Source organism: Galendromus occidentalis, unplaced genomic scaffold (assembly GCF_000255335.2).
Source record: "Galendromus occidentalis unplaced genomic scaffold, Mocc_1.1 scf7180000077266, whole genome shotgun sequence".
Lineage (NCBI taxonomy): Eukaryota > Metazoa > Arthropoda > Arachnida > Mesostigmata > Phytoseiidae > Galendromus > Galendromus occidentalis.
In genome coordinates, this window is record NW_003805254.1 from 35536 (window position 1) to 63055 (window position 27520).

General features: G+C 52.8%; 2 protein-coding genes across 2 annotated transcripts in view; both read left to right on the plus strand.

Annotated features, from left to right (window-relative positions):
• Positions 1 to 2995: 2995 nt before the first annotated feature.
• On the plus strand, positions 2996 to 4474 carry SecS (Sec synthetase). The gene has a single exon (XM_003742051.1). The coding sequence runs from the start codon at positions 2996 to 2998 to the stop codon at positions 4472 to 4474; it is 1479 nt and encodes a 492-aa protein (XP_003742099.1).
• Positions 4475 to 13701: 9227 nt separating this feature from the next.
• Shal (Potassium voltage-gated channel protein Shal) overlaps positions 13702 to 27520 on the plus strand; it is a 31264-nt gene continuing 17445 nt past the window's right edge. Inside the window, exon 1 of the mRNA XM_003742052.2 lies at positions 13702 to 14816. Coding sequence (XP_003742100.2) covers positions 13702 to 14816 — 1115 coding nt within the window. The remainder of the gene's footprint in view (positions 14817 to 27520) is intronic.

Consider the following 27520-nt stretch of genomic DNA (forward strand, 5'->3'; position numbering starts at 1 on the left):
CGCTTGACCTGATTGTAAGAGGAACCCGATTGTCGCAGTACAGCGAGAGCGGATTTCTGACTTCGACAGCGAGCACCTCATCGAGGTCCAGCGGCCATTTGAACTCTCGGCACGCGGCCGAACCTGCCAGATACTCGGTCTTGCTCGACGACGACGCGTCGGTCGGCTGCTTCCCGCGTTTCCAGGGTATATTGGAAGCTCTTCAATGAAAGCATAACCGGTGGGAGGTCGATTCTCTACGGTCGAGGCTCCCTTCCAAATCTTCGTCCGAAGATCCATCGTCTACGCCCTTGACTGCCCCGGTGTCTTGTCCCTTGAACGAATAAGGTAGATCCAAGGTGCCCCTAAGGCTGTGCATCATCCTCCTCACGGATCTTGATCCATTAGGTCTCCGGAGGATCTTCGGAGACTTGACTCATCGGGTGCGCGGCATATTGACAGCCGACAGGGTTCATCGCTCTGGCACTCAGCATCACTCCTCTTCGATGACTCACATACCGCTCCTATCGGCGGCGATGCGGGTTTCGCTCCTGCGAAATCGGAACGCTCGAAGCACCCGTGAGTAATTCCCCTTCTGACAAGACATGGCGATTTTGTCGAGATCTTGCGTGATTTTCATCAGCACTTCTCCCTAGAAAATCTTGTGCAGGAGAACCCTCGCCGATATCACTCGAGATCTGACACCGCGTCATCGGATTACCGGCACATGTCAGGGAATCATCAACGTAGAATGTCCAAGACCGAGACCTAGTTTACACGCCCCTAGCGGTGATACACAAGAGCAATCCGCTCTTAACTAACATTCGAGGGTCATGTCGTCAGTTCGAAACCAAGCCCGGGCCGCTTCCTCCTATCCGCAGAGGGATCTTATCGAGAGAAGAATTTTGTTCTCCACCTGGAACAACTCTGGCTGCTCCATGAATTCCTGCTTACCAATTCCATCCATTCATTCCTGCAAGTTGCCGTGTAGGTAAGCACTCACCAGGTTGATGGTAACTCGGAAATTTCTGGGCGGCGAGGTGGATACGAGTAAATGTTCTCGATGAAACTGCTCAAAAGCGACCCATTCTCTGGGAAAAAGAAGCACGGCCGTCTTGCTCCACCCCTCCGTCGTACCTCCCCAGTCGAAAGACTCCTTTCGGCATGATCACCTTTTCGCGCGGCGGACGTGAGACTGTCTATCGGAAATTCATCGGAAGAGGTGGTAACATCTTCCCAGACCGTCTCGTCAATCTCCCTCTTCTATGGTGATTCGTTCCGGGTCGGCTCCTCGAAAAGCCCCAACCTACGACTCCCCATCTTCCAAACGAGCTTCCGAAGCAGACTGTACGCTTGGGAACATCGCAGTTCCCGACGAAGATGGATATTTTGGACTCGGGGTTTCGCTATTCTCCCTATGCTGTTCCGGAGTTTGACATGAGTTCATCGTGAGCTTGACAAGGAAAAACACGAAGAGCCTGAATTTACTGCATCACTACCACCCTACCTCCTTGAAATCCGTTATGTATTGACCGTTGGCCCAACTTCAGAAATCTCTTCAAAGGAAGACATACCCGCCCGTGGCTCACTCCATCCTCCAACTGTTGAATAGTTGCCCTGTGTTTCTCCGCTCTCTTCATCACGCTACGGTTTCTCCCCCGTTGAATATATTCGGATGAAGACGAATACTTTCTTGTACTCTTCGTAGAACGATGAAGTATTTATGGCACGTGATCTAGGTTCCCGAACTCCGGACGTCTATCTAACCCGCAGCGCTCCAGGCTCCGGTCTATGGCAGTAGGAAGGGATACTGGCAGAGCCGTTGTATGCAGATCGGCGAGCCGGGTGTTCGATATGTATGATATATGTATGATATTGTTGTGATATGTATATATTGTTTATATGTATGATACACCATCGGAGGACCTTGCCGATGAAAAATGCCCTTCCGTTCCTTTCTACTCACGCACCCCACATGGGTCACTTTCGAGGGAAAAACTTGAATCCGCATTCAGGCGCGAGAATCCGCGGCACGGGGATTGAGGAGGTTCTACCCGCAAAAGCTTGCGGATATCGATGATCGCTCGCTCCCGAGCGCAAAAGCATCGAGAGGAAGCGCTCGATTCTGCCCGGAGCCGGAGACCATGAATCATAATCAGCATTTCATCCAACAACAGCCACGTTCTACATCGGTGTGTTCTCGGCTTATCTTGATATCCAGTCCGTGGGTCTGGCCTCCCCATCGAATCGAGTCGAAATTCTCCGGTATCCTGTGCGCAATAATGCGATTCGCGAGGCCAAGGAGCGCTCGAGTCGAATTCCATGTTCATGGGTCAGTTATGTCCCCGAAAACTCTCTCGTTGGCATCAGTCGCGAGACAATGGCAAGCATTAGGAACGGATCACCTACGATCACTCTCTAGAACCCTCCTCCTTCGCGAGCGGCGTCGGGAAGCCCCTGTCACCATCAACAACAAAGCACTTGACCGACGAACGCGCGGCTCCCCCTTGGGGAAGAGCTCGCCTGCTGTCCGTCCCTACGGGCTACCGCTTTCTACCGGAAGGGGTGTCTCCGGACCAATCTTCCGCATCGAGAGATCAATCGATCAACGGGATACAGCTCCCCAATCTCTCAGAAATACACTGCGCGATCGTGCACATGGTTCCTTGCGCTAGAGCTTCTCATGAGATCATCTAGAGCTAGAGGGAATCCATCTTCCCTTCGGAACAGCTGACCGTCGATGCGGATATCGACGCGGGTCGCCGACGTTGCCGTCGTGCCACAGGCAGAGTCAACAGCAATGTGGAGAAGAGAGCGCTCTGTCATGGTCGTAAACTAGAGGATAGATTCTCACTGTGGTTGCCTCGAAACGGTTTTGAGCGGCGCTAGACCGCTTGTGTTTGTCTAAGAGTGTCGTGTGCGTCAGAACTCCATCCGAGAAGCATGTGACTCTCGCGGTGCGAGCGAAACCCCCAACGTTCGAGCGTTCGAAAACCCCAACGAGGAGCTTCCGAGCATGAATGAAGAGAGCTTTGCCGCGCTAAGCGTGAACCAGCTGCGAACGAATTACTCCAGACAAGCTCAGCAAGCACTTGGAATCCATCAGAGCCGGATCAACCTCTTGCTGGAGCAAGGAAAATGTCCCGACGTGGGATGGGAAGAACCTACCATCGAACTTCTCCTCCAGAATCTCTCGTTGATGGACAGCAATAACTTCTTAGGATGCACACAGCTCGGAGAACGCGAAGGTCGATTTGCTTCGGACATCGTCCGCAAGAGACATTTTCGAATGGGCCACGGTATAGGGCGCTCAGGCGACATTCAGGAACAGCAGCCCAAGGCGGCTGGATCGACACTTATGAATCGATTGACGAATTCGATGGTACTTCATGTGCTCCAAGCTAGCGGCGCACCAAGCACTAAACACTGCTTCGTTGTACCGACGGCCACTGGAATGGCGTTAGTATTGTGTTTACTTTCGTTCCGCTCGATAAAACCTAAGGCCAAGTATGTGTTATGGCCGAGAATCGATCAGAAAACATGCTTCAAATGCATTCTGACAGCCGGTTTGACACCTGTAATCATTGAGGAAGAGCTCCAAGGTCATGAGCTATGCACGAACACCGAAGAGATGAGGAAGACAATTTCGAAGATAGGCGCAGAGAATATATTATGCGTTCTATCCACAACTTCGTGCTTCGCTCCAAGGAAACCGGATGACATAGTCAGCATCTCGGAAATTTGCAAAGAGTTCGATCTCATGCACCTAACAAACAATGCGTACGGGGTGCAGTCGACGAAGTGTATGGCCCGCCTGGAACAAGCCCACAAACATGGGCACATACACGCTTACGTTCAGAGCACCGACAAAAACTTCATGGTGCCGGTGGGAGGTGCCATTATAGCCGGATTCGATAAAGAGTTCATCGAGGCTATTGCTCGATCCTATCCGGGAAGAGGCTCCTCATCCCCTACGATGGATCTATTCATAACCTTGCTCACAGTCGGCATAAAAGGCTATCGAGAAATATGTAAACAACGTAAGGGGACATTCTACTACCTTGGCGAAGAGCTTGAGAAACTAGCAGAGGCTCACAACCAGATGGTTCTGAAAATCGCCTCGAACGACATCTCTATCGGGCTCACTCTGAACGGATTCGAAGGTATAGATGATGTGAGCTCGATAGGCTCAATGTTATTCACGAGATTCGTTTTCGGTACGAGAACGGTCAACCCAGAAGCAGTCAAAGACATAGAAGGCTATCATTTTGTTGGATGGGGCTCGCATCACAGTGAATACCCGCATAGTTATCTCACGGCTGCGGTTGGCGTCGGGACCACGCTACAGGATGTGGATACATTCATATCCAAATTAGAGCACATTCTGTCCCGGACGAAGAAATCCACGGAAAAAATGGTCGTCGTGCTCGGCAAGAAGGACAAACCTCGAAAGTTTTCCGTGCATCGAACGCAAAGTTCGGATGAGAGACAATAAAAATAAATTTTCAAGAAATCGCAGGTCTCGGGATTTTCGCTCCCTTGTTCTCGCCCGGATTCGTAGCTGGGGAGCAACGAAAAACGTGGAAACGGACGCCCTCATCCACAGGCGCAGAAGAGAGCCCCGGGAGGGTGAGAGTCGAGTATCCGATGGCGTTGAATCTATAATCCTCTCTTCTAGAGCGGTGAGAGCCTTGCTCGAATCGTAGGTTCTTCTACGATTCGAGTCATTTTCCATGAGTCGCCCGACAAGCTCATTCGGCTGCCAAATCGTCAATCGAGCCCGCTTGCGGATCATTGGCGAGATGCATGCTTTGGCTATCAAGTTGTCGTTTGTGAAACACTCGATTGATCGTCACGATTAGCGCCAGTGATTTCTTAAGCGAGGGATCGTAAGCGGGGACAGCCATGTATCTCGTGCTGACCATGTAGCACCATGGAGGAACTCAGTGATCCATCCCCGAACATGGCTCTGATATTCTTGTGAGCATTTTGGAAGAAACATTCATGTGGATCGCGCGATTCGTCGGAGATTCTTGTCCCGTGATCAGGCCGAGATTCCTCTGACTGAGCTATCGAGTCGAAGACGCTCCGAACCAATAATGCGGGTCGCGCGCCGTGCCGGGATTACTCGGCCTCCCGTCACGGTGCTCTATCTCGAAGGCGTGAGATTTTTCGTAGCCGCCGTGGCCATGTCAGATCCCGTGGACGATTGACGTACCGAGCCCGCCATACGGGAGAGAGATCAAAGAACTCAAATAAGATAGAAACTGATCTTTGCGGCGAGCAGGGGGGATTATTTGAAATCGTCAGACTCCTCCTCAACGTACCTCAGCTTACCTCCGCAATCGCCGCTCCTTTTGAGGAGGAATGGGATCCCTCCCTCGCGAGCTGCTTCACCAGAAGGAAGAGAACTCCGCCCAGGCAGGAGCGGATCCAGCTTTTTTTCTTGGGGGAGGCCAAGTCATATTTTCAGGGGGGAAAGAGCCGAAAATGATGACGCGCCACCTCGCGGCCCATGCTTTTGTATGGGGATCGAAGATTCTTGGGGGGGGCCATGGCCCCCTGGCCCCCCCCCTGGATCCGCCACTGCGCCCAGGTATGCATGTACCACGGATCAGTGATGCACCGCTCGGAGGGGCATCGTGAACTTTTCCGCAACCCTCTATCGCAGTGTGGCCTATTGCTCATGTACGATCATGAGTCATGAGCTTGTCCAGAAGCATCAGGCGGCTGATCCTTCAAGCCTTATAGAAAGTCACTCTGACCTTTCAGGACGGAATCTGTGATTCACTCACACTCAGAGGGGTCGTAACCGCTATTGGAGAGCAGAGGCCGATGTCGATAATAATCCAACTCGCCAGGGCGACGCAGCATAGATACGGACGACTCTCATGTTGGGATCCAGGCCAATGTGGCCACAATGGAGCAGTCACATCGGTCTCACCTGATGGTGCTCTGAGCAGGCTTCGCAAGCGCTGTCATTGACCGAAAAGCCCTGTTCCGAGTTCGCTCGAGAGCGCAAACTCGTCCGAAGTAAATTTGATAAAACTAGCACCGGAGCCGGGTCGCCTTGATATCTTTGCTCCATAGCGCTGAATCGAATCCCCTAAGAGAACTCCTTAGGTATCTTCACTACGATGATGGATTCGTGCTGCGCAGTCAGGAGAGGGGGTTTCCTCGGAATAGGGCCGCGACGAAATTGAATATTATGTACCGACAGACAGAGAGCAGGCAGAGCTCGTCTTGGTCCGTGGATTGGCGAAAGTGATACCAGACTCGGAGGTTGTGAGTTATGAGTCTTCATTCAAGGAGCTGAGCAACGTCATCGGGGATCAGGGGCGAGGCCGAAAATGGCTTGGAACTTTCTTCGCGACAGAATAGTGTCAAAATCGTTCTACTGAGTGAGGAGATATCGGAGGGTGGCATGGCCGATCGATATGCTGAGACCGCATTCAGGACCTCCGCCGATTAGATCACGGTCGAAGGAGGTCACCGACCAGACCTGGAGCCCGTGACGATTCGATCACACCGAATATGATGAATGAGCCTTCCTGAGCAGAAGCTGACCCTTTGAATCCACCCTGTGTCTTATCCCAGCTGATATCCATATGTGAATCCCACAGGTATCTAAATGTGAATCTTAATTCTTCTGGATCGATACCCGAATTCTCTCGAGTGGATGGGCTAGAGTTTTCCTCGGAACAGAGATTAGAGATAAGGAAAGGGTCCTCAGCGGAAGACCAGCAGCGTCGTGAGGCGGGGAGGTGCGCTCCGGGCGGCGCATATTTTTGCCTCCAAGGGGCTGCACTCTGAAGTTCTCCTGTCAAAACGAAATTCCCGGACGGTTTCGAAGTGCCGCCTCAGGCGGTGGTCCGGCTTGCGACGACGCCTCGCTCACTCCAAGACCCCCGGCAGCGATGTCTCATGGGAGAATCATCCACCTATTATGACACTAATACTTTCCCGCGGGAGAATCATTCGTAAATCCGATTCACTTCGTATTCTTGCGGAGGGAAGAGGACTTTCGAAATATGGTGAGCTCGGAAGCCGGTTCATCGTTGACCGGGTTGCAATCAAGACCCTCGGGCTTATTGGACGCTAGACCTCCACGGATCAGAGAAAAGAATCAGAGGCGTCCCAGGGCACCGGAGTCGACGAGGTGCATAGAGTTCCGGTTCGAGAAGAGGAATGTGACAGCCGCCAGCGGTTCACTACCATCAGCGTCTGGTCTGGACCGCTTAGTTTAGTCCGTTGACTGTTGTCTCTCCACTTATTCCTTTCGAGATATAGTACCTGATGACATATCTAACGGTAAACTTCATCCACTCAGGTACAGGGCTTCATCGTAGACCTGCTTTGATCCTGGAGACGTCGCACGTCAGCTAGTCCATCGCCCTTGATAGGGACCGACCGATAGAAAGATTAGGATTCCAAGATGTACTTCGAGTCCTGTACCCTCCGGGAACAGGAATCAGGAATGGATCATCTCTCCCCAAGGAGCAGCAGAGCGACCGTTCGACCTTAATTCCTCCCTCAAATATTCTCCTGAGAGACGACGCCGACGCATGAACCGAAGGGAGCGTTGTGCGGTATTGGGCGCTATCTGTGTCGATCTTGGCAGCTGAAACCTGTCTCTCAATGAGTAACGATCTTCGTCACCCCTGTGTGCGAATCTTCTCGTGCAGACGTCCTGAAATATAGGCCCGTCTCCAAGAGATTTTTTCGCATGTAGGACAAAGAACAGGATCTTCCAAGTACGATCTGATATCGTGCTCTTCGAGGATGCCGATCGATGTAAATTGACCCAACCTTCCGCGGAGATGTATCTCTGTTCCATCAGATCTTGTGCGCTATGCAAGTTGTCTGTGGAACAATTCAGCTCAATCGGGCTCACTACGCCGAAGTCTCTCGGCATTGGACGGAGGGAGCGCGATGCTTGTTCCTGAGAATCATGCAATCGATTGCGTCGTGGTCAGAACTTCGCTATCGAGCTTTCGATGGGTTCAAGGTTTCGACTCACGCTGGGCTTCGATCATCCAGCACTCTCGAGGCGGCCCAACTCTCTCGGAGTGAGCCACGGAATTTCCGAACGTCATCAGTGATTATTGCCTTAGTCATAACGGGTCCGAGGCAGCAGTCATTTTTCCTCTGAAGCTGTGAGTGCTTCCAGGTGAGCCTCCGCTCATGAGACTTCTCAATTCGAGCTAGTCCAAGAACTTCGCCCCGTCAAACTCATCCTGCTGACTGCTGAGCTCGCTCCTTGAACTTGCAACCCATAAGCATGTTGCTCGTAACCTGCCTTGCGTAACTCCCACGGTAATCTTTGCGAGAGATCCGAGGCCTCTATCGAAACTCTCACGATATCAACTTGTGGAACAATGGATCGGACGGACTGTTCACCACGGGCTGTTCAAGGTTTACCCATCTTCGGCACTCGTTCCCGATTCTCGATGAAAATTCGCTGAGCGTATGAGACTCTCTCACTCTGGTGGAGCCCGGTCTCATCCCATGCGCTATCGAAAGCCGTGAATGTCGTCGGAACGTCAACAACCATGATACGAAAATAACGAATTGCAAGCCAGTACTGTATGATCTGACAATGAGCGAGACCGAGTCACGATGATGATGATGATGAGAATTCAGGATGCCGGTGCGGGGGGTTGTTCGGAGTTCCGGCGGGCGCGATCTGTGAGGATGAGACCCTCAGCATGCGGATATAGGTTTGCGTACTATATACTTCACAGCTTTCTGATGCGATCGGGAAAGGAGAGGAAGCTCGAGTCGAGCTGAGTTTCTCCTGCGGCCAGTCGCTCGGAAGAAATCAACTCGGAGACTGGGTTCCGAACGCAATTTTTTTTACATATGCCGTTGTGATTGTCTGATCGGATCTCCTGTTTTGCGTTCCAATCAGAAGGCAGAAGAAGCTGGCACCCCGCGATGAGGGAATCGAGAGGAATGCTGAAGCCAGGATCGAATCGATAATGGACGAATCCAAACGATAATGGATCGAAATCGAAGCTGAATTTCCTCTCCGGGGCTCACTGCACACCAGGTCTTCCGTAAGGACCGTTAATCACTCGCCCCGGGACATGACTTTCGGGAATTCGGTGCGAACGGGGACGGGCCAAGGCGGGTTTGGAAAGGGACACGGTAAATAAATCCGGACTGCATCCTGAGGGTACTCCATGGTCAATTGGCCGCTGGATCGGAGAACGCCGCGGCGAGCACACCGCGATAGATCATTTCTAATACCACTCCCCGGAGGACACTAGAACAACGGCTTGATGAGCTATCGAGTGATTGGGCGAGCGAATGTGCGATTGAAGGTTCAGAACTGGATCTGCCTCCATGGGAGACGAGCGGCTTCCGGGCGCTGTAGGAGACGATTAGGCGCTCGGAGTAGCGGAACAGTACGAAGAACAACCACCTGTGGGGAGTTGGGATTTATGTCCACGAGGGGTCGCCAGTTGCAGTCGGTCTAGCGCGGGCCCGGTTGAAAGGGACCCGAGTCAGAGATCAGTCAGAAGAAGGAGGAATGCGCGCGCATGAGTCGTGGCTCTCTTAGGGCGCTTGACGTATCCACCCCGGAAGGCTGGCTCGCCCAGCCCCGAAGGGCTTCGACAGCGGGCTCAAGGGCCTTTTACTCTCCCCGACAGTCCTCTCTCAAAAGTATGTGTTTGAGTGAGTGTGCATGTATGTGTGTCTTCGTACGATGTGTGTGTGTGAGCTTGTATGTGTGTGCGAGAGTTCGTATGTGTATGTCGGCTGCCTTACTGCTCGCTGGCCCCCTTGCGTGCGTATATCTGCGTGTGTATGTGTGAGCTTGTCCGTTTGCGAGTGTGCGCGAGTGTGTGTGTGTGTGAGTCTCTTCGTCTGCTGTAGAACGGGCGCCAGCGCGAGCTCGCTCTGATGAGCGCACGGACCGGAGCCTTGCGCGAGAGAGTTCCAGCAGAGACAGCAAGCATCGGCAGCTCGATCGCACCCCGCTGCTGCTGCTCTATAAACCTCATGCCAATATGTGCGACGTTTTCAAGTGTTGCATTGATCAGTGATGTTCTCGCAAGTTCGGTGCAGTCAAGTAACTTAACGAGCAGCTGCTGCAGTGTCTTGTTCGGAAGCGTCGAAGGTTTCAGCGGTAGCAGCAGTAGCAGCAGCAGCAGTGGTAGTATCGACGACGTTCCCCTCAACAACTACTTCCAGTCATCGCAACGGCGACGACGACGATCTCCATCCACATCACAGCTCTCGACTTACCGACAGAAACGGCAGCTGCAGCAGCAGCAAAAGCAATCTAAGCAGCATCAGCGAAGCCAAGGGCATCAGCAACTACAGCAGCAGCAACAACAACATCAACGTCGACTTCTATAACAATAAGAAGAGCGAGGCGGAGAGACATAGCTTTATCAGATAAATTGTGTCGATAAAAGCAAGCAGCGCTTCGATCTCGAGGAATCGGGAGCAATATCCCTTTGACGGGGAGATACCTCTGCCAGGAGGTCGCCGGCCCCCTCAATCCGCGCCGTGAGCAGACGAAAGTTCTGCCACCATGAATTGAAGATTGCAACGCAATGCTATGTGATAAGCGATCGACGACGATGATCCATCGGAAGCAGTTTGAGCGCAATGATCGGCTGCAGTGCTTTCACCGTTTCGCAGAGCTCCCTGCCGACAGTCGCCGAGAGGTCCACTTGACGACAACGATCTCTGCTGGCGACTATATTCTATTTATCATCTCGCGGAACTCTACTCGGGTATGATCGAGGAAGACAGAGAACGAACAGCAAAAACTTGTCGAGAACGGGACAAGGATATGAATCCCGACCGCGATATCAGAATCACGAGCGGAAACATCGAGATCGGAAGGATGCGAGACGCTTGAAAAACTCGCCTGTCGAGTGTCGCCTTCAGTTGGTCAAGTGACCTGAACAGCTGCTTAGGGAGCAGCGTTTGGAACGTTATTATAAGGCTCGTCTTCCGTTTTTCAGTTCGGTGTTCCCATAAGACTGAGCGGTACCTCGGTTTCCCGCTTGCACGCAAAGTCGATAGAGGAGAGAACGGAAAACTCCCAGACGGAATCATTCCGAGCTCGGTTGGTGCAGATCCGGCGAAATCGATGGAGCAAGTAAAACCAGTCAGTGCCCCCGAGGATTGAGCCAGCGAACTCGCAATTCAACGGAACGCCAGCTACCTGAGCCGGTCGCATTGGTCGCTCCGGGTGAAATTATCGGACACAGTCTCGACCAAGTTTTTTTCCTCTCTCTGCGCCGCACTGTGTTTGTTGTGCGTGTGTGCATGTGTGAGTGACTGTGAATTTCGGTGACACTGAATCTCGTCGACGCCATTCGGTCGATCAGGTATAGTTCAAGCAAACAAGCAATCAATGAGGCGATCGTTTGCTCGCTTCTCCCTCCGCTTGCCTGGTCGAGAGATCGATCGCGCAACTTGATTCCGAAGGGTAATATATCGCAGCCGTGTCCATATCAATCTTCAGGCATCCCCCTGCGATCGCTTTCATCCCGCACGAGACCGCATCGTCTCATGGAACTGGATTGCCTATCTGTTTGGGACTCTTATCGGAAGTCGAGCCTTCTATGCATTAATCCGAAACATCGTTGAGCATACGCTCGCTTCAGCTTTTCGTCCGTTCCGCTGTCGTTTGCTGAACAACTGGTTATCTCGCTCAGATTCGTCGACAATAGGACCGTTCGTCCCAGAGAGCGAGCGCAGGACCAAGCAACCAAACAGCCAGCCAAACAACCAACCAACCAAGGATTTGCTTAACGAGCGAGCGAGACGCCGAGCTACAATTATTCAATCGACCAATTACTCAACGAGGGGACGCTCATATCTAATTCTGAAGCCGTTAATCAAGAAAATTTGAAGCTCGTCGAGCTCCTGCGACGCAGTCCTCCAAAAATTCCCGGAACGAGAGAAAAGAGAGAAAACCCCCGCTCGCTTTCGCCGCTCCCGATTTATCTACCTGGATGGATTATGATATATATCATAATACTATTCATCCGTGATCGGACTCGCTGTGAATTTCTTTACCGACTCGCCCACGTTCCACCCGTCCCTCGCGTCGTTTAATTCTTCGCGCTATCCTCCAATCGTGGACCTGGTGCTCAACGACCGGATCCGCCTCAAGGGTCTGAAATACATGACCGAAGCCGACGCATCGATCCGGCTTACATTCTACTCATGAAGGACCGTCCCGTTCGAGACGCGGCATGACCCCTCGAGCGTTCCGAGGATTTTGATTGGCTTATCCTTGCCTGAGAATCATACGCAGTTGGATATTCGTCGACGACCACTACCTGTACTCTTGGCAAACTTGGAGATATCGCTATTGATTGGAGTGGATGCAGAGTTTCAATCATCGCGCTCCCAATCTCACCTCATTCCCATCCAGGAAGCCCTATCGGAGCTGGGTTCCCTCCCGGCCAGCATCTGCTCCCCGCGAGGCGTCAAGGAATATAAACGTATGCTCGGCTGACCGATCGAGCACTCAAGCGACAAATAAAGCATTCGGGCCGACCAGCAGCATCAGAGTCCGGAGCTTCGATTCGTGAGAGACCAAGTCGAACGGTCGACATTCTCCGCCCGAAGCATCGAAAGCCGCAACAGCCGTTGTCAGCGACCCCCGACACGGAGCGGGGAGAGAAACGGCGCTTCCGTACCGAAAATTGGAAACTCTATCCCCTCCAGCTTCAGGGAGAGTCAGCGAAGCCGCGAGGCTGTCGCTGCGCGTACATTCAGCCAAGAGACCCGCTCACGCCAGCCCTCCCGCGAGATCGTTGCTTCACCTATCATCTAGCGGAACATCTGACCATCTGGGCTACATTGCAAGCGCTCGCCGCAACCAGACCGACCGACCAAGCAAGCAGCTACCGACAACTAGCTGACTCATCGACTCATCTGGAACAGGTGTGTGTTCCCTCGCGAGACAGTGCCTCGCCTTGGAGGAAACGACGCAATCCACATAGGGTCTGGCGTCACGTACAGGTAGAAAGAAGACTGGAAATCCGCGTATGCAATGCCACAGATGCTCGCTCCTCGAGAGCGCAGCTTTCGCCGCATGCGGAAAGAGGACGTGAGAAAACGAATACGATGCGACAATCGCTTGAATGAAAATACGTTCAAATTCTTGGCTACCTTCTGCCCCTGTGCCGAAGCTACTGGATTCAGGCTTCACTGAACATTCGTTGTGGAATTTCCAACTTTCTTGCCCCTGCTCTCAGAACGAGAGGAGGAGTGGCCGCGTCAGCCAGTCGACGTTCGCTGACACGCGACCACACGGACTGCACACTTAGACTTCCTCCTTGTGCAGAAGAAGAAGCAGCAGCAGCACCAACAACAACGAACGGCTCTGACCGGACGCAACGATCGCGGTGACATCTGCCGCTGTGTCCGTCGATCCGTTCGACCTCCCATCCGTCCGTCCGTCCGCCCGCCCGCCCGCCAACCCGCTGAATTACTGAAGGTTTCGCCATCTACGAGATCGCCCTCTCATCAATCGAAAGTCTATCTGTCTAACTGTCTGCTCGTTCCTCTGCGGGTCTATGAGTGACGGTGAGCTCAGCCGACGCTTTTTCTGCTGCGGCACTCGAAGCAGTAGTGGGGAGCAACATATCAATCGAGCTTAGGCGACGTTTGCGACAACCGGCAGAGCTACGAGAGCGACATCAGGCGAGTCCGTAACAAGGAGTAGCACCAGCAGAAAACATGGCTTCAGTGGCCGCGTGGCTGCCGTTTGCACGAGCCGCCGCTATCGGTTGGGTACCGATCGCGAACAATCCGCTGCCGGCCCCTCCAGTGACTCGAGAAAGACGGAAAAAAGAAGATGAAAAATTCATAATAAACGTGAGCGGGCGACGCTTCGAAACCTGGCGGAACACTGTGGAGAAATTCCCGGACACGTTGTTAGGATCGAACGAACGAGAGTTCTTCTACGACGAAGAGACTAAGGAATACTTCTTCGATCGGGATCCAGACATATTCCGACATATTCTCAACTATTATCGGACGGGCAAGCTGCACTACCCGAAACACGAATGTTTAATGTCGTATGATGAAGAGTTAGCGTTCTTCGGCATTGTCCCCGACGTCATCGGGGACTGCTGCTATGAGGACTATAGGGACAGAAAGAGAGAGAATGCTGAACGATTGCTCGATGACAAAATGTCCGAAGGAAACGAGCAAACGCAGCTGGCGAACTCAACCCTGCGACAGAGGATGTGGAGAGCCTTCGAAAACCCGCACACCAGTACCGCAGCTCTAGTGTTCTACTATGTGACAGGCTTTTTCATTGCGGTCTCCGTCGGAGCCAATGTGGTGGAAACAGTGCCCTGTGGTATTGATGTTGGGACGGGCGAGAAAATACCGTGCGGCGAAAATTATAAAGTCGCCTTTTTTTGTTTGGACACTGCGTGTGTCATGATTTTCACAGCTGAATACCTACTGCGGCTATACGCCGCACCGGCACGCTGCAAATTCGTACGCAGCGTTATGAGCGTTATCGACGTAGTCGCCATCATGCCGTATTACATCGGCCTTGGCATTAAGGACAACGGAGACGTATCCGGCGCGTTCGTCACTCTTCGTGTGTTCCGAGTCTTCCGAATTTTCAAATTTTCGCGTCATTCACAAGGACTGCGAATTCTGGGCTATACACTCAAGTCGTGCGCCTCCGAACTGGGCTTCCTAGTGTTCTCGCTGGCCATGGCCATCATCATCTTCGCCACAGTCATGTTCTACGCAGAGAAGAACGTCGATGAAACCACATTCACCTCAATTCCGGCCGCGTTTTGGTACACAATCGTTACGATGACCACACTTGGGTGAGTTGGATTTCTTAGATGGAACCGTAGAGTAGCTTCGAAAGATAATTCTCGAAAAAGATTTTCAGCGAGTTTAGTCAGTTCCCGAACTTCAGGACCATGAAACATTCGCCGCCTCAGCTTCACTTCATGAAACTGTAGAATTTCTCGGCTGTCCCGGACGGCTCTTCACAGAAGCCGAGCGTCTTAATAATTATATAGTGCATACTCGTCCGGAATATCATTTCTGAGGCCTGTGAGCCTCCGAAACCGTGGGCATATCTAGCGTACCGGGGGCGATTGGTTTTTTTCCTGAATGGGAGCTGAGGTTTCCTCCGTGGAAAGTCCCGAGACGTCAAAAGAGAGACGGCAACAGTGATAAGCCAATCGGGCTGTGAGTGAGAGCAGCTCCTGGAGATTCTATTCCGCCTATCGAAACGAGGCTTCGAGTATCACGGTTAATCTGGAGTCGGGACCCGGACGTATTGCGGCTAACTCACCTGAGTCATACGTCCGGCAGAACTCCTGAGTGTTGTTATGTCAGAAATCTTCGGCTGCATGTCAGTGAATAACAGCTTCTGCAATCGTGCGATGCACGATGCACCGTGACTCGGTAAATAATCTCTCTGGGACTTCTTCGAATTCTCGAAATAATTTGATCGCGCGACGCCGTGATCTTCTGACTCAGTTTTGCAATCATCATTGTCGGGGAGCATCGTGATCTCCGGAAGCCAAAGCAGTGATGGACAGACGGAAAGAGCAAACCCTCAATCGACGGTTTGCCCTCACAGGAAATTCACATAGACAGACTAAGAATTCCCGATCATATCTGAGCCCCGCTGCTGAATGTCCGGCCGACGCGAGTCCGATTGCTTTTCGTCGAATAGCGGGAAGACGTGCTCTACTGCGCGTATTTTTCCCTTGACGCTAAAGGATCAATCCTCCCCGTGATCATAATATTATTGACGAGATATCGCCGCATATCGAGCCCAGAAGACTTGGAGGCTTGAGCAGGGAATACCGCACTTGAGAATATCGACCAGCCTTCGTGTACATACACCAAACGGACAGAGCCAATCGGGGAGCGAATGCACTCCCCTCGACACCAGGCTACTCGGACAGAACGGAAGAGCGACTTTTCATGAGATTCTCATGACGATCTGTCACATCGAAGACGCCGAGCACTATGAATGTTTGATCGAAATGTTATTCTACGGATCGCTAGCTTTCAGTGCAGATCTAAGCACAGGCGTTCTTCAAGATGACATCTGCCCGTCAGACTTGCTTCTCCTATTGTTTTCCCGTATCGACTCTGACTCTTAACAAGTGGGAGGCGTCTGTGATTCTGTGCGCATCTCGATAGATTTGTATCTGGCTGAGACATCTCCGCACCTGAGCGCGAACACGTATTATACGGGAAGCATTCTCACGATCGGCGATCCATCGTCGGTGTGGAGTTTGCTGCTCCATGCGTTTTCAGCCGTCTCATCTGGAATCTCTTGATGCCTCCTATGCTCGCATTGCCGTCGAGCCGCTGACGCCGTTACCGCCGTCCCTTCCGTACCCGTGGTAGAAAGAAGGCCGCGCCGGAACTGTCGAGGGAAGGGGAGATGATATAAAAGATCCCAGTCGGACCGCTTGCTATATTCGGACGAGGGTGTTTTCAAATCTCGCATAATGACTTTCATCCTCGACAACTGCGTGTGCTTGACTAAAAAGCAATTCTCGTACAGAAGCAATCGCGCACTGCATCCCTGCCTAGTTGGTTCGCTAGCGGCCCGACTGCTCAGACCGACGCTTCGCAGGTCGCTCAGTCGCTTGCTTGCCTGCTTGGTCGGTTCGCCGCTCGGCCGCCGGCTCGGTAGGCAGACAGGCCGGCCGGTTGGTCGGTCGGCCGGCCGGCCAGACCCGCAGCCAGCTAGCCGGGCTCAGTATAAACTAAATATATAACAAGGACTGCTCTATCAGACTGTATTTTTAGATACAATTCTACAAGTGTCTTCATAAAGCTATTGTCTCGACAAGTGATCTTCCACACACGAATAAGTGTTCCTCGTCGCCCATGGATAGACCCGTGGACCGTCTTGCAGACAGCTCGTCTGTCGTATGCTCCCCTCGACGCTGTCCCATGCCCCCGGGCGCCGCGCCGGCGTCGAAAAACAGGTTCAGGGAGCGCGACTGATCCGCACCGGCCGGATGATTCGGATCTGCGGCAAGGCATTCCGCTGGAGAGCCTGAATAAAGTTCCCGCCTTCTGCTTGCAGCGGGATCCCTCAGCCCCTGAATTCCTCTCCGGTCCACGGCGACCCGAGGCTTTGAATCATTGAACGCCTCCGACATGCGTATTTCGAGGGAATCGAGGCACATATCAGATCCGAGAGACGTTATCTGGGGGCGTAATTCAAATCCACGCTCCGCTATCGCCGACGAGTTAGAGCGTCATCCGGTTGGTCGTTTGCTTCATCGTTCAGTGGTATGTCGGCCGTCCCGGAGCGTTGGGTGTTCGCTTACCGTCCGGTCGGGGCTGTATTCGAAGTGTTGCGGGGAAGGCGAAAGAGAAGCCTTCGATCGTTGCTTGCCGCTACGGTCGTGGGGCCGGAGGGGAGGGGCGGAGGGGGCAGTGGGGAAAGAAGAGAAGCAGGGGGTTGACGTCCCTCCGAGCCACGACGAGAAGAGCAGACCGGTCTGCCGGTCATCCGAAATGTCGAAAACTGTCTGACTCTGACACCCCGAAAACGAAAGCTCTCAAGAAGCGTCTGGATCTCTGCACACGACATGCTTCCGCGTCCTGCAAGCTTGTTGGAGTCCGCTCCAAAGGCGTTCCCCCATTGAAACTCTTTGACCCCTCCTCCGTCGAGCAAAGACGGGACGGCCGACAGACCGAAACATTGTCCGGCACTTGGCCCTCGACGTTCGGAGCGGCCGTGGGGGGAACGACGTTCCGAAGCGATCTGAGTTGGACATCGGCAGAGAGGCGGCTCCACCTAGAGTCGGATGGACTTTCGTTTGCGGATTATGTCGACAGTGAGCAGGAGGTTCTTCGGGTCAGGTCCGACGAACGAGAGTTCGGTGCAGCAACTGCATAGCAAGCTCACTTGAGAGCTGCCAGAAGCTCTGACAGCATCAGCAGCAATAACAGTCGCTGCTCCGAGGGTCAGTTTACCGGTGTGGCTGGCTGACAGGGCGCTGGCTAGCCGACTGGCGCTCTCTATAGTGGTGTGGCTCGCTACGGTGATGATGATGGTTGCGATGATGATGATGCTGGCGGTGGTGGTGGCGGCGAGTCTGCAAGTCAATTCGTTCATGCTTCTGTCTGTCTGTCTGCCCGATCGCTCGTCGGTCGCTAGGTCGAATTGTTTGCTCCAACTATCGCTCTCACTCACGCAAAACGAACGAAACGCTCGTAAATCTGGCGGAGTATCGATGCTGTTTATCTAAGCTCATATACGATCATTAACAACACTTGGAGAAGGGTTCCGCGCAAACAGGCTCGCAGAAACACTAACTTCTTAGGGAGATTCCGAAATCGTTGCGTACAGTTGCCACCCATTCGCGCCCGGAGGGCGGGCCATCCACCGATCATCTGTGGCATCGGAATCTCGAGAAGTGACCTGGAACGAAGTCCTCGTCTTAAGAAATGAAAAAAAAATAAGGAAGAAAGTGACGTTATTCCCGCGCCGCGGCTGTCGGGCCGAGCAGGGCAAAATGTCTCTGCAGCTTCGGGAACCGTGGAATGAAAAGTCTCTACCGGACACTCGATGAGATTCGAACATGTTAGAAATTCCTCGCTGTTCGGGATTCCTCCCTTGTTATTATTTGTCACCGACAAACCGCGGTCTGTCGGCGCCTGAGACCAAGTCGATCCGACCAATCGGCGACAACGAGCGAATTCAACGTGGTCGACGATCGTCAAGCGGCTTCGTGGCGGCAGTGTGACTGAGATTTGATGGTCAACAAGTGAATGGGTATGCGCGCGGGGAGCGAGAACGGTTTGGGGAATCCTCAGAGACAAGCGACATGCCCGTCGCCGCATCGGAACATGATTTTTTAGAGACAAACAATGAATCCTGTATAGTGAAAGAACTTAGAGTGCGGTAGGGGAAGCGGTCTGGTGCGTCGTGTTGTCAGATTGTCCCCCGTTCCCTAGACTGAAATCCACACGGAGAACGGGTATGCCGCTGAGACGATCCGATACCCTTGAGGTCTCATCGGGGAGGTGTCTTCCACCTTCGCTCGCTCGGGGAATGAAATTGCATCTGCCCGTATGCATGAGGGAGGGGAACGTTGGGGATTCATTTGGATGTGTCTGGAAGCTTGTTAGGGTGAGCAGCAAGCCGGCCGCAAGTGAAAAGAGGGCGGCAAGCGAGCGAACTAGTCGGCAAGCCAGCTCGGTCTAGGTCTCTTCTTACGTCAGAGAAAGCCTTGGCAGGAGGGAGACTTTTTGCGAATACACCGTGGAAGAGTGAGACCAGCAGTTTGCGGAAGAGAATGACTGCCGTGGGCTGGCCACGGTCACTTCCTGAGGACTTTCCGGCCGGGACTCTGTATCATCAATTGTCAGGCATATTATTATTATTGTAATCATGGTCAAAATGAGGAGGGAGTCTCGAATGCGAGGACGTCAACGACAACAAACCTGTCATTCAAAATATAGACGTTTTATCTGTGAATTGGGCGTGCTCGATAGAGGTGGATTCCCTGTGTGTACGATGCGGATTCTCACCCATCGCGAATGGTTGCAGAACCGAATAGGCACGACGGAAGAGGCTTCACTGTACATATTTCACTTCGCTATGGAGAAACTAGGAGCCGCTCTAGTCCTCTTCGGAATCGAACCAAGATCGAGATGAGACCGTGTGGGCCGATGAGGGATCCCTGGCGCCGTGTGATATTTGGTGCCATCGATCACTAAAAATGGCTCGAGGATTCGGCTCCGTCTAGTCGCTTGGCGAACTGCCTAATCTGGATCCTACTCCGACGACACCCTATTGTGTATCTGTCGGTCCCACGTCTTCCCATGGGCCCGACTCCCGTCTCTCAATTGGAATACTACAGGTCCGACTCGCATGAGTGGTTGCGGTCACCGCCCGTCATGTTCATCTCAATTCGTGCAGCCTCATCGTGTGTGACGATATTTCGATTTGCATTTAGAGTTTTCGTTGAGGTCGGACAAATTGTACTCTTCAGGGGGAAGCGGGCGCCTATCGCGAATGATCGGCATCAATTCTCCAGGAGTTTGAAGATCTCGAAAATCTCTTGTAGGTAGATCGCATAAAGCCTTGAAGGCGAGGCTGTAGATTTCGTGGCGACTCATGGCGCGATTCGCGGAATGTTGCGGCCTCCATTGTCCCTCCTGGAGTTGGCGGGAAATCGCGGTCTGCGAATAATTCCCAGCCCGGGAGTCCGAACGAAAGCGAGTTCAAGATGCGCGGGCGGAGATGGGGCTCTTAGAGAGCCATCGAGAGCCAGCCGAGAATCATCAACATGCCGCCGTAGGGGTCAGGTGTGAAACAAGATCGCCCTTCGTGACGCCATGTTGTTTTGAGGAATCCTAGGGCCGAATACATGCGGAAGCCCTTTGAACCGAGCGGATGAACTCTATCTAGATCTGGACGCTGGGAGTGGTCCAATTTATTGCTTCGTCTCAGGAGCCATCCGGTAGATCACCGAGCGCTCTATGTGATGCGATGCCACAGCAGAATTTACCGTTCCCGAATCGGGTGATTGGAGAACGCGATGAGACGTTTTCTGCTTCTGAGTTCAGATACCAGTCCATTGTTTGAGCAACTCTCAACGGCTCTTCATTCCCTGGAAGGGATTGAATGATAATCGCGCCTACGGGATGGAGAGTCGCCAGTCCCCTATTGACACTGCCGCGGATGGGGAGGAAATTCCCGTCAAGAACCGCGAATCAACGGATTCACGAACATGGGCCTGAGGGCAAGTCGACCGAATCCCGTCCGAGCTGACGTCCGAGATTGGCGAGTCGTCGAGGTGCAAATCATCGGGACTCTTCTGTGCGTCAGAGAAAACCCCAGGATGCAATAGTCATTGACAATGATTCATTGTCATATCAACGGCGTGCGATTCGTTAGTCGAGTGCTCATAAAAAAATGCCGATTTCAAAACTCCTCCGCTGAAAATGCACGTTTAGCCCACTCGCAACCATGGTGGCTGGGTGACCACCAAAATCGCTGACGAGCAGTCGATACAAATCGGGAGGTGCGCAGCTTCTGATCCAGACGCCGACTGTGGCTCCTCCGTTCATGAGAGGTAGCTCTGGATTCCTTGTGTGAGTGCTTGAGCGCCCTCTTCCCCAGACAGAGTCGCCACGCGCGCCCGACAAGGGCCGCCGCGATTATATTGGGCCGGAAAAAGCGGGACGAGTGAACCTCTCGATGAAGCGGGTCGACAAATGCTGCCCCCGATGAGTTCGTTGGAGGCGGCTCTGATCTCCGTTCCTAGCTCGAGAGTTCTTCCGATCCGCTATCTAGCAAGTCCCCGGAGATACGGTACCGCCCTTCACGCATCAAGGACAAGCGTGCGGAAAACTTCTCCGCGGTATATTTTTTCGCGTCTCCAGCACCGCGTGATTCTCCCGACAGCAATTTCTGGCTGAATCTGCGAATCACCCTTTCCCGAGAAGTCGAGTCTCGACCTCCATTTACGACATTTTACGCTTGCATCACGGAGCAGCGCATACTCTTTATCCCGAGTATGGCTTGCTCGCGACGAGCTGTGCGTCTCTTTCAGTCAGCGTCGGCTGGTTGTCCTGTGGGTGATTATTTTAAGGCTGAACATTGACTTGCGATCGATACGGATCTGAGCGAATCCCCGATGACTGTTTCAGAATACAAGAGTGGGTCAGACTGAGGTCAGCGTGACGTTAGTGTCTTACAGAGTTTGCTTATCGTCGACGTGTCGCTCTTGTCCGTCGGCGATTAGCTCCGCTTCAACCAAGCTAATACGTGTACACATCAGGTACGTTTTTTTCATTTCTGGGAGACTCTCCGGGAGCTCTATGTGAAATGCACAATGTGAGATCCACTGTGGGAGAGAGATCGTGCGAGCCGCGGAAGGCGACCGAACATCGCCAGTCTCGAGATCCCGATGGAATAAGAGAGCCGTCAGGAATGAATGATGAATCGGGAGATGTAAGGGTAAAGGGAATTCGTCGCGCTCCCTCCAGGCAACTCCGCTGAAGCGAGGAGCCCTTCAATAATTTCGGATGAAGAGATCGAAACCGATTACTCTATCTCTCCGCTGAAATATCGCACTTCAGCAATCAGGGAGGATCGTTTCCGACGTCCATCGCATGTTGAGCATCAGTGTAGGTGTCCCGGACGAAGAGTCGGTGTGTTTTCTCGGCCAGCGGAGGCTAGTGCATCGAGACGCGACGAGCCTCTCTCGGGATTGGAGTCACTCGAACGGGCTTGCAGACCCAGAGCGAACAGGAATCGAGTAGCGGTGAACACTGTAAGGCCAATCCCGACTTTCCTGATCATTGATTAGGATGCTTTCTCGCATGAGAGGAGGGCGTCAGAGCTGGCTCTGTAATGTAATTGCCGGAGAACCGCTGCGCTGCGGAGAGAGCGACATCGTACCATTGTTGTATAGAGACGGCATCCGCTAATCGCTTGAAGCGTTAGCCGCAGAATCGCGTTTCCGTGACTGCAGCAAAATCTCTTTGTTCGGAAGGTCCGATGAGCTATGATGTTCCTAGGCAGAGCCGATCTCATGGGCTCTTACCTCAGACGATGCTTTCAACAGCGATCCTCGTAAATGATCGTCTCTCGTGTAACTCACTTACCTTCCTCAATATTCTAAGAAACGAGGACTCTCTAATATACAGGCGGATTCTGAAGATAGATGGAAAGGACGGGTGGTCTCTAGGCTCTAATGAAGGGGCTTTTTTGGGGGCAGGAGGTTTCGGTAAGCGAGCCGCGAAGAATTCGGAGCTTCTCTCGCGGCTCGTTCGTGTGGGCCCAGAGCTCAAAGTAATTATAGTGTAAATATTCCCGCGCCCGGGCTTCTATTATTTCGAACCCCTTCGCAGATGGGTTTCAATTGGAGACGGGCTCCAAACTCGAGAATCCCGCCGAGGGGCTTCTATTGGGCAAGAGCTACTATTGGAGAGGGGCTTGTACTGGAATATTCCCGGTACTTGATTCGTACAGCATAGTATGCCAGTGTGAGTTACTGGACTGAATTCTCTCGTCGGGGGCGGGAGAAATCGATGGACCGTCTTTGATCGACGGGCCGTTTTTTGATGGTCGAAGAATGGATAAGCTTTCCCTTCAATCGGAATACACACGGTGGTCGGCGATTTCAATGTCGTCAGTTTCTGAATAAATCGCTCGTTTTCCTCATGAAGGAGGACCCCATCCCCCGAAACTCGATGTTTGAGGAGAAACATCGCGAAATCGGCAGCTCTTTTGCCCCGCCAGCACTCTTCCTCGACCTGGAAAACCGGCTCCAGAATGATTTTGGGTTAAGGACTCCCTCATACTGTCGCTTTGCTCTTTCCCAGAGGATCGCGAGTCTGGTATGTAGAAGTTAGAGAGTCGTCATCAAATGAGCTCGAAAACGAGGCAATGTACCTCAATGTGAGCCCGCCTTGCGGTTCGACAAACTCACACAAGGGCTTCTATGGCTGCTATTCCTGAAAAGTTTCTCTCTGCCCGATCTGGCTCGATCCACCGCGGAACTGTGCCGCGCGGGACACGAGCGGGAATGGTCATCTCGCCCGCGTCTTTGTCCCGAGTGAGGGACAAAAGAGTGCGCCGTGCTCGAGACCTTCATCAAAAGTCCTCATTTTCTTCCTCCATTTTCTACCTTCCCCCGAGCGCCTTTCGGAAGACCCGCTGGCGGACGCATCCACCGCAGACAAAATATGCTCTTATGTGGACGACGAGGAACCGACATCGCCCTTCAGTGAGTCAGTCGGTCAGTCATTCATTCACTCAGTCAGTCGGGCCAAGGAGGAGGCTGCGACTCGGCACGGACAAGAATGTGGCGAACGTGCCGACGTGGAAAAGACGGAGGCTTGCGTCCCAAAGCCGCTAGAAGTGGTCACTCCACGAGCCGACCGCTCGAGCATCGCCCCTTCCGCCATGTGAAAGCAGCGAGAAACCTCATGGAATAAACGGAGGTCCCTCGAATTTGCGACGGACCACTGGTCGGGTCAGGAAAATACTTGGAATTCATCGCTTACATTGGCGCGAAAGAAGAGTCCCATGCAGCGGGGTTCTCAGGAATCATTAAGGGTGACTGCCTAAAATTAATGATCGAGACAACGGCAGAGACGGAGCGTGAAAGTTTGGGCAGACTCCATCATTTATCTTGACTTTATCATTATGATTTCTTCGGCGGCGGAAGGTGCGACTCGCCCGATTTACTCGAGACTCCGAAGCTTGCAGCGATCGATCTGGTGCCCCCCGCTTGTCGTGCAGCTGCACCAGATGCTTTAGCTTGTAATTTTGAAAGTGATACGTTAGTTTCGCCAAACTTCGTAAACTCGAGATAGCACATCTTAACGTGGCGTCACCCGGACCGGACCCTTCGTGGGTGTGAGCCCCACAAGCCGATTGCCAATCAGCCCGACTGCTGGATTCGACCAACCTCTCTGGGGATTTCTCGCTGGATCGGATTCTTCACTGATGAGACGGATAACTGATAAGGTCTTCATCAGGTCTAGTCGCAGCTGCGGGCATATGCAATTCATTCGTCGCGAGGCCAAGAGGTCTTGCCGTTTCCCGGAGCAGAGTCCTGGCGCTTATGATGCTGACTTCCATGAACTCGAAGTATCGTGAGGAAGATTGGATATGAGGTCATTTCATGCATGTACGCGGAAGCCGAATGTCGGTCTCCCCGCGTAGATTGACATATCCTGTCGGACAGTGAGCCCGTGGACGAGTTCGAATCGGGAATTTCTCATCCTACATTGAGACTATGATTCGAACTTGGACGCTGAGAGAGGATGAATGCGGAATAATTAGCCGGCGCTGCGGCAGCTACATTCGGGCCGGTAGGGCGAACATGCTGGCAATGATCCTGGCCAGGAGATTCGAGCCTGAAAGTCATGGAAGAATTGAGGAGAGCCGAGGGAGCGTGGGGAAGTTTTAGTTGATTCTTGCCGAAATTCCATGAATTTTCTAGCGGCACCCGCGATGAGTGGATGACGTCAATGAGTTCGACCGCAAAGCCTCCGCCATGCTCAACATGGCCGGAAATCTATTTCCAATCGCACGATCAATCGCCTCACGGACTCTGACAGCATTGCACATGGATTCACCCCAAAGTCAATTCGCTGCCGAGAAACTCCGATCACTGCCGAATCCGTGATGAGCGTCCTATCCACGCTGCATTCGACAGTCGCGTCTCCAGAGGTACGAAATCGAGTTGAACAACCAGACAATGCGAAAGCTAGCCTTGAACCCAAGTCGTGGAGAAACACATCGAGAGACTGCACCGTGTGTTCCTCCCGCGCGCTCGGAGAGGGTACCGCATCTGAGGGGAATGAGATGGCTGGCACAATCCTCAAACCAAAGCAGCAAACCAGCAGAGTAGTGGGTTCAGACCCATTCCACCCAATACGTAAGCAAGATGATCCGGGTCTCATCATGTGCCCACTCCGAAGAATGCCCGCCACCACCTATAAATTGACTTCATATGCAAACTTACGGCGTGGGATGATAATACTTACCCTATCAAGTTTAGCGTAAGATTTGAGGGGCAGTAGCGGAGCAGAGCATGATTGATTCTGGAAGAATCGGTGCTCATCGAGAACCTCACTCTGATCTTGCTCCGAATTCTCGCCCTCGACGCAGTCAGCCAGTGAGCGAGGTCCTACGCATTACAGATGCCTCGATCCCTTGATACCGAAGAATGAACGGAGTCGTTTTCCAGCATGGCGAGTGATCGGCTCCCGGTCCAAAAAGGGCAAATGTGTATGGAGGCTGACGAGGGGAAAACGGCGGCTATGCGGTTGCTTGGCGTTGAGGCCGCAGGCCATATCAGTTTTGAGCGAAGCAGAAAGTCAGAGAGCGAGCAGAAGCGCGAAAAGACATCAGCGAGTGTGAGAAAGAACTATTGGCGAGGCTTCAATGTCCATGGCGGAGCGGGATCCGGGAGGGAAAAGGAAAAAGCGCCGCCAGGCAGAATGTCTCAGGAACTGAATTCAACAAGCGGTGACGGGATCATGCAGCTTCTGGAGCGACTCGCTTGATCTCCTTCTCGGCGGAGAGGCCGGGCAAGGGGGTGATAATTATTACTCCAGGTCCCAACATCGAATCGAATTCAGAGTTCACTGAACCTGCGTTTCTGGACGCCGCTGCTCTCATTTTGAGGTCGACGGTGACTCCGAGATCCATGTACACATAGTTAGTCTTTCGATCCACGTATTCCTGATGAAAGTCCCTACTATAGACTACGTCAAGCGCAAATGGCGATATCTCGAGGGTCGTTCGGAGTACAGCGGCCTGGCGTTTCCCGAAAGGTTGGGAACTTCATGAACAACGATTTTTAGAGTGAGTGGCAATTTTTTGCGGAGGTATTTCCCAACCTGCTTCGAGAGTCTTTGAAACGGGAAGCAACAGTGTCTGCTGCTCCGGGCCGAACAATGCCTATAGTTACGATTGGGGGGAATATTTTCCACCGAGCTCGAATAATGGGTCAATAAGCTCAAAGTTTCGTTGATTCTCGCACCTTGGATAAAACCTCGGCGAACCGACACCTAAGCCGGTGAGCGGGCACTGAGTCAATGATGAACATGGTCCTCGCTGGAACTCTGCAACCAACACTCGATTGTCAGCATGGTCCCGCTAAAACCTTCCGCTCTGTACGAGCAGGGAGTTGTCCGTCGCACGAGCGGAGCTCCGTGCTCAGTTCGGGGGGCTGACGAAAGAGGAAGAAGCGAGAGTCTGCTCTAGCCTCATTTTACAAGACCTCGTAGAATCGGAAAGCAAGCGACGTCGACTCTCGTCCTTCGGTCGAGGCTCGAACCCTGTGTTGCCCCCATCAAAGACCACAGTCCGCGAGGGCGGCCTCTTCTGATCAAAAAATGACGTCGCCGTGCTACGAGCTACTCTCGAGATGTAGCCGTTCGGATTCACTGACAGAACTCCCCGGAGAACCTGTGTAGTCTTCACTCGAGGGCGACAACAAGAGTAGTTATGCTGTCCGAGTTTAGCCTCATGCGCGAGTCAAGTCCTGCGATGCTTGTAGGGGAATATTCCTACGACACTCCACCGTCGAGTATATCCTCATCTTCTGAGCCGAGCCAGCCTCCGAGAATTCCGGAGAGTCAGACCGGAAGCGTGAGAAGAGGATCTTACGGGTAGAGTGCCGAGATGGCACCTATTCCAGTGAGCTACCGTAAATAATTTTGCCAGTGAGCGATGAGGCTCATTCTGGTCCCTTCAAAGTCTGCGCGAACGATGGTGATTCATGCAACGCATCTCTTTATTCATCGAGCGAAATCCTCGCAAGAAATATGAACCACCAACAACTACCAATATAGCTGTCGGAGCCCTACAACCTAGCGTCCCCGGGAACTCTGATGAGCTCTGCTCTCTTCCGAGAACCGTTGTGCGTATCCGTCGAGATAGAGCGCAGATATTGTCTACGTATCTCGGCAATATATTCGTAACGGGAAGAGTGACAGCAATCTTGCTGAAGTCCTCTCCACGGCTCTCATCTGTTTCGGATTGGAGCAGCTCCTCCAC

Coding starts and splice junctions, on each gene's coding strand:
- SecS (XM_003742051.1), top strand. CDS start 2,996: ATGAATGAAGAGAGCTTTGCCGCGCTAAGCGTGAACCAGCTGCGAACG.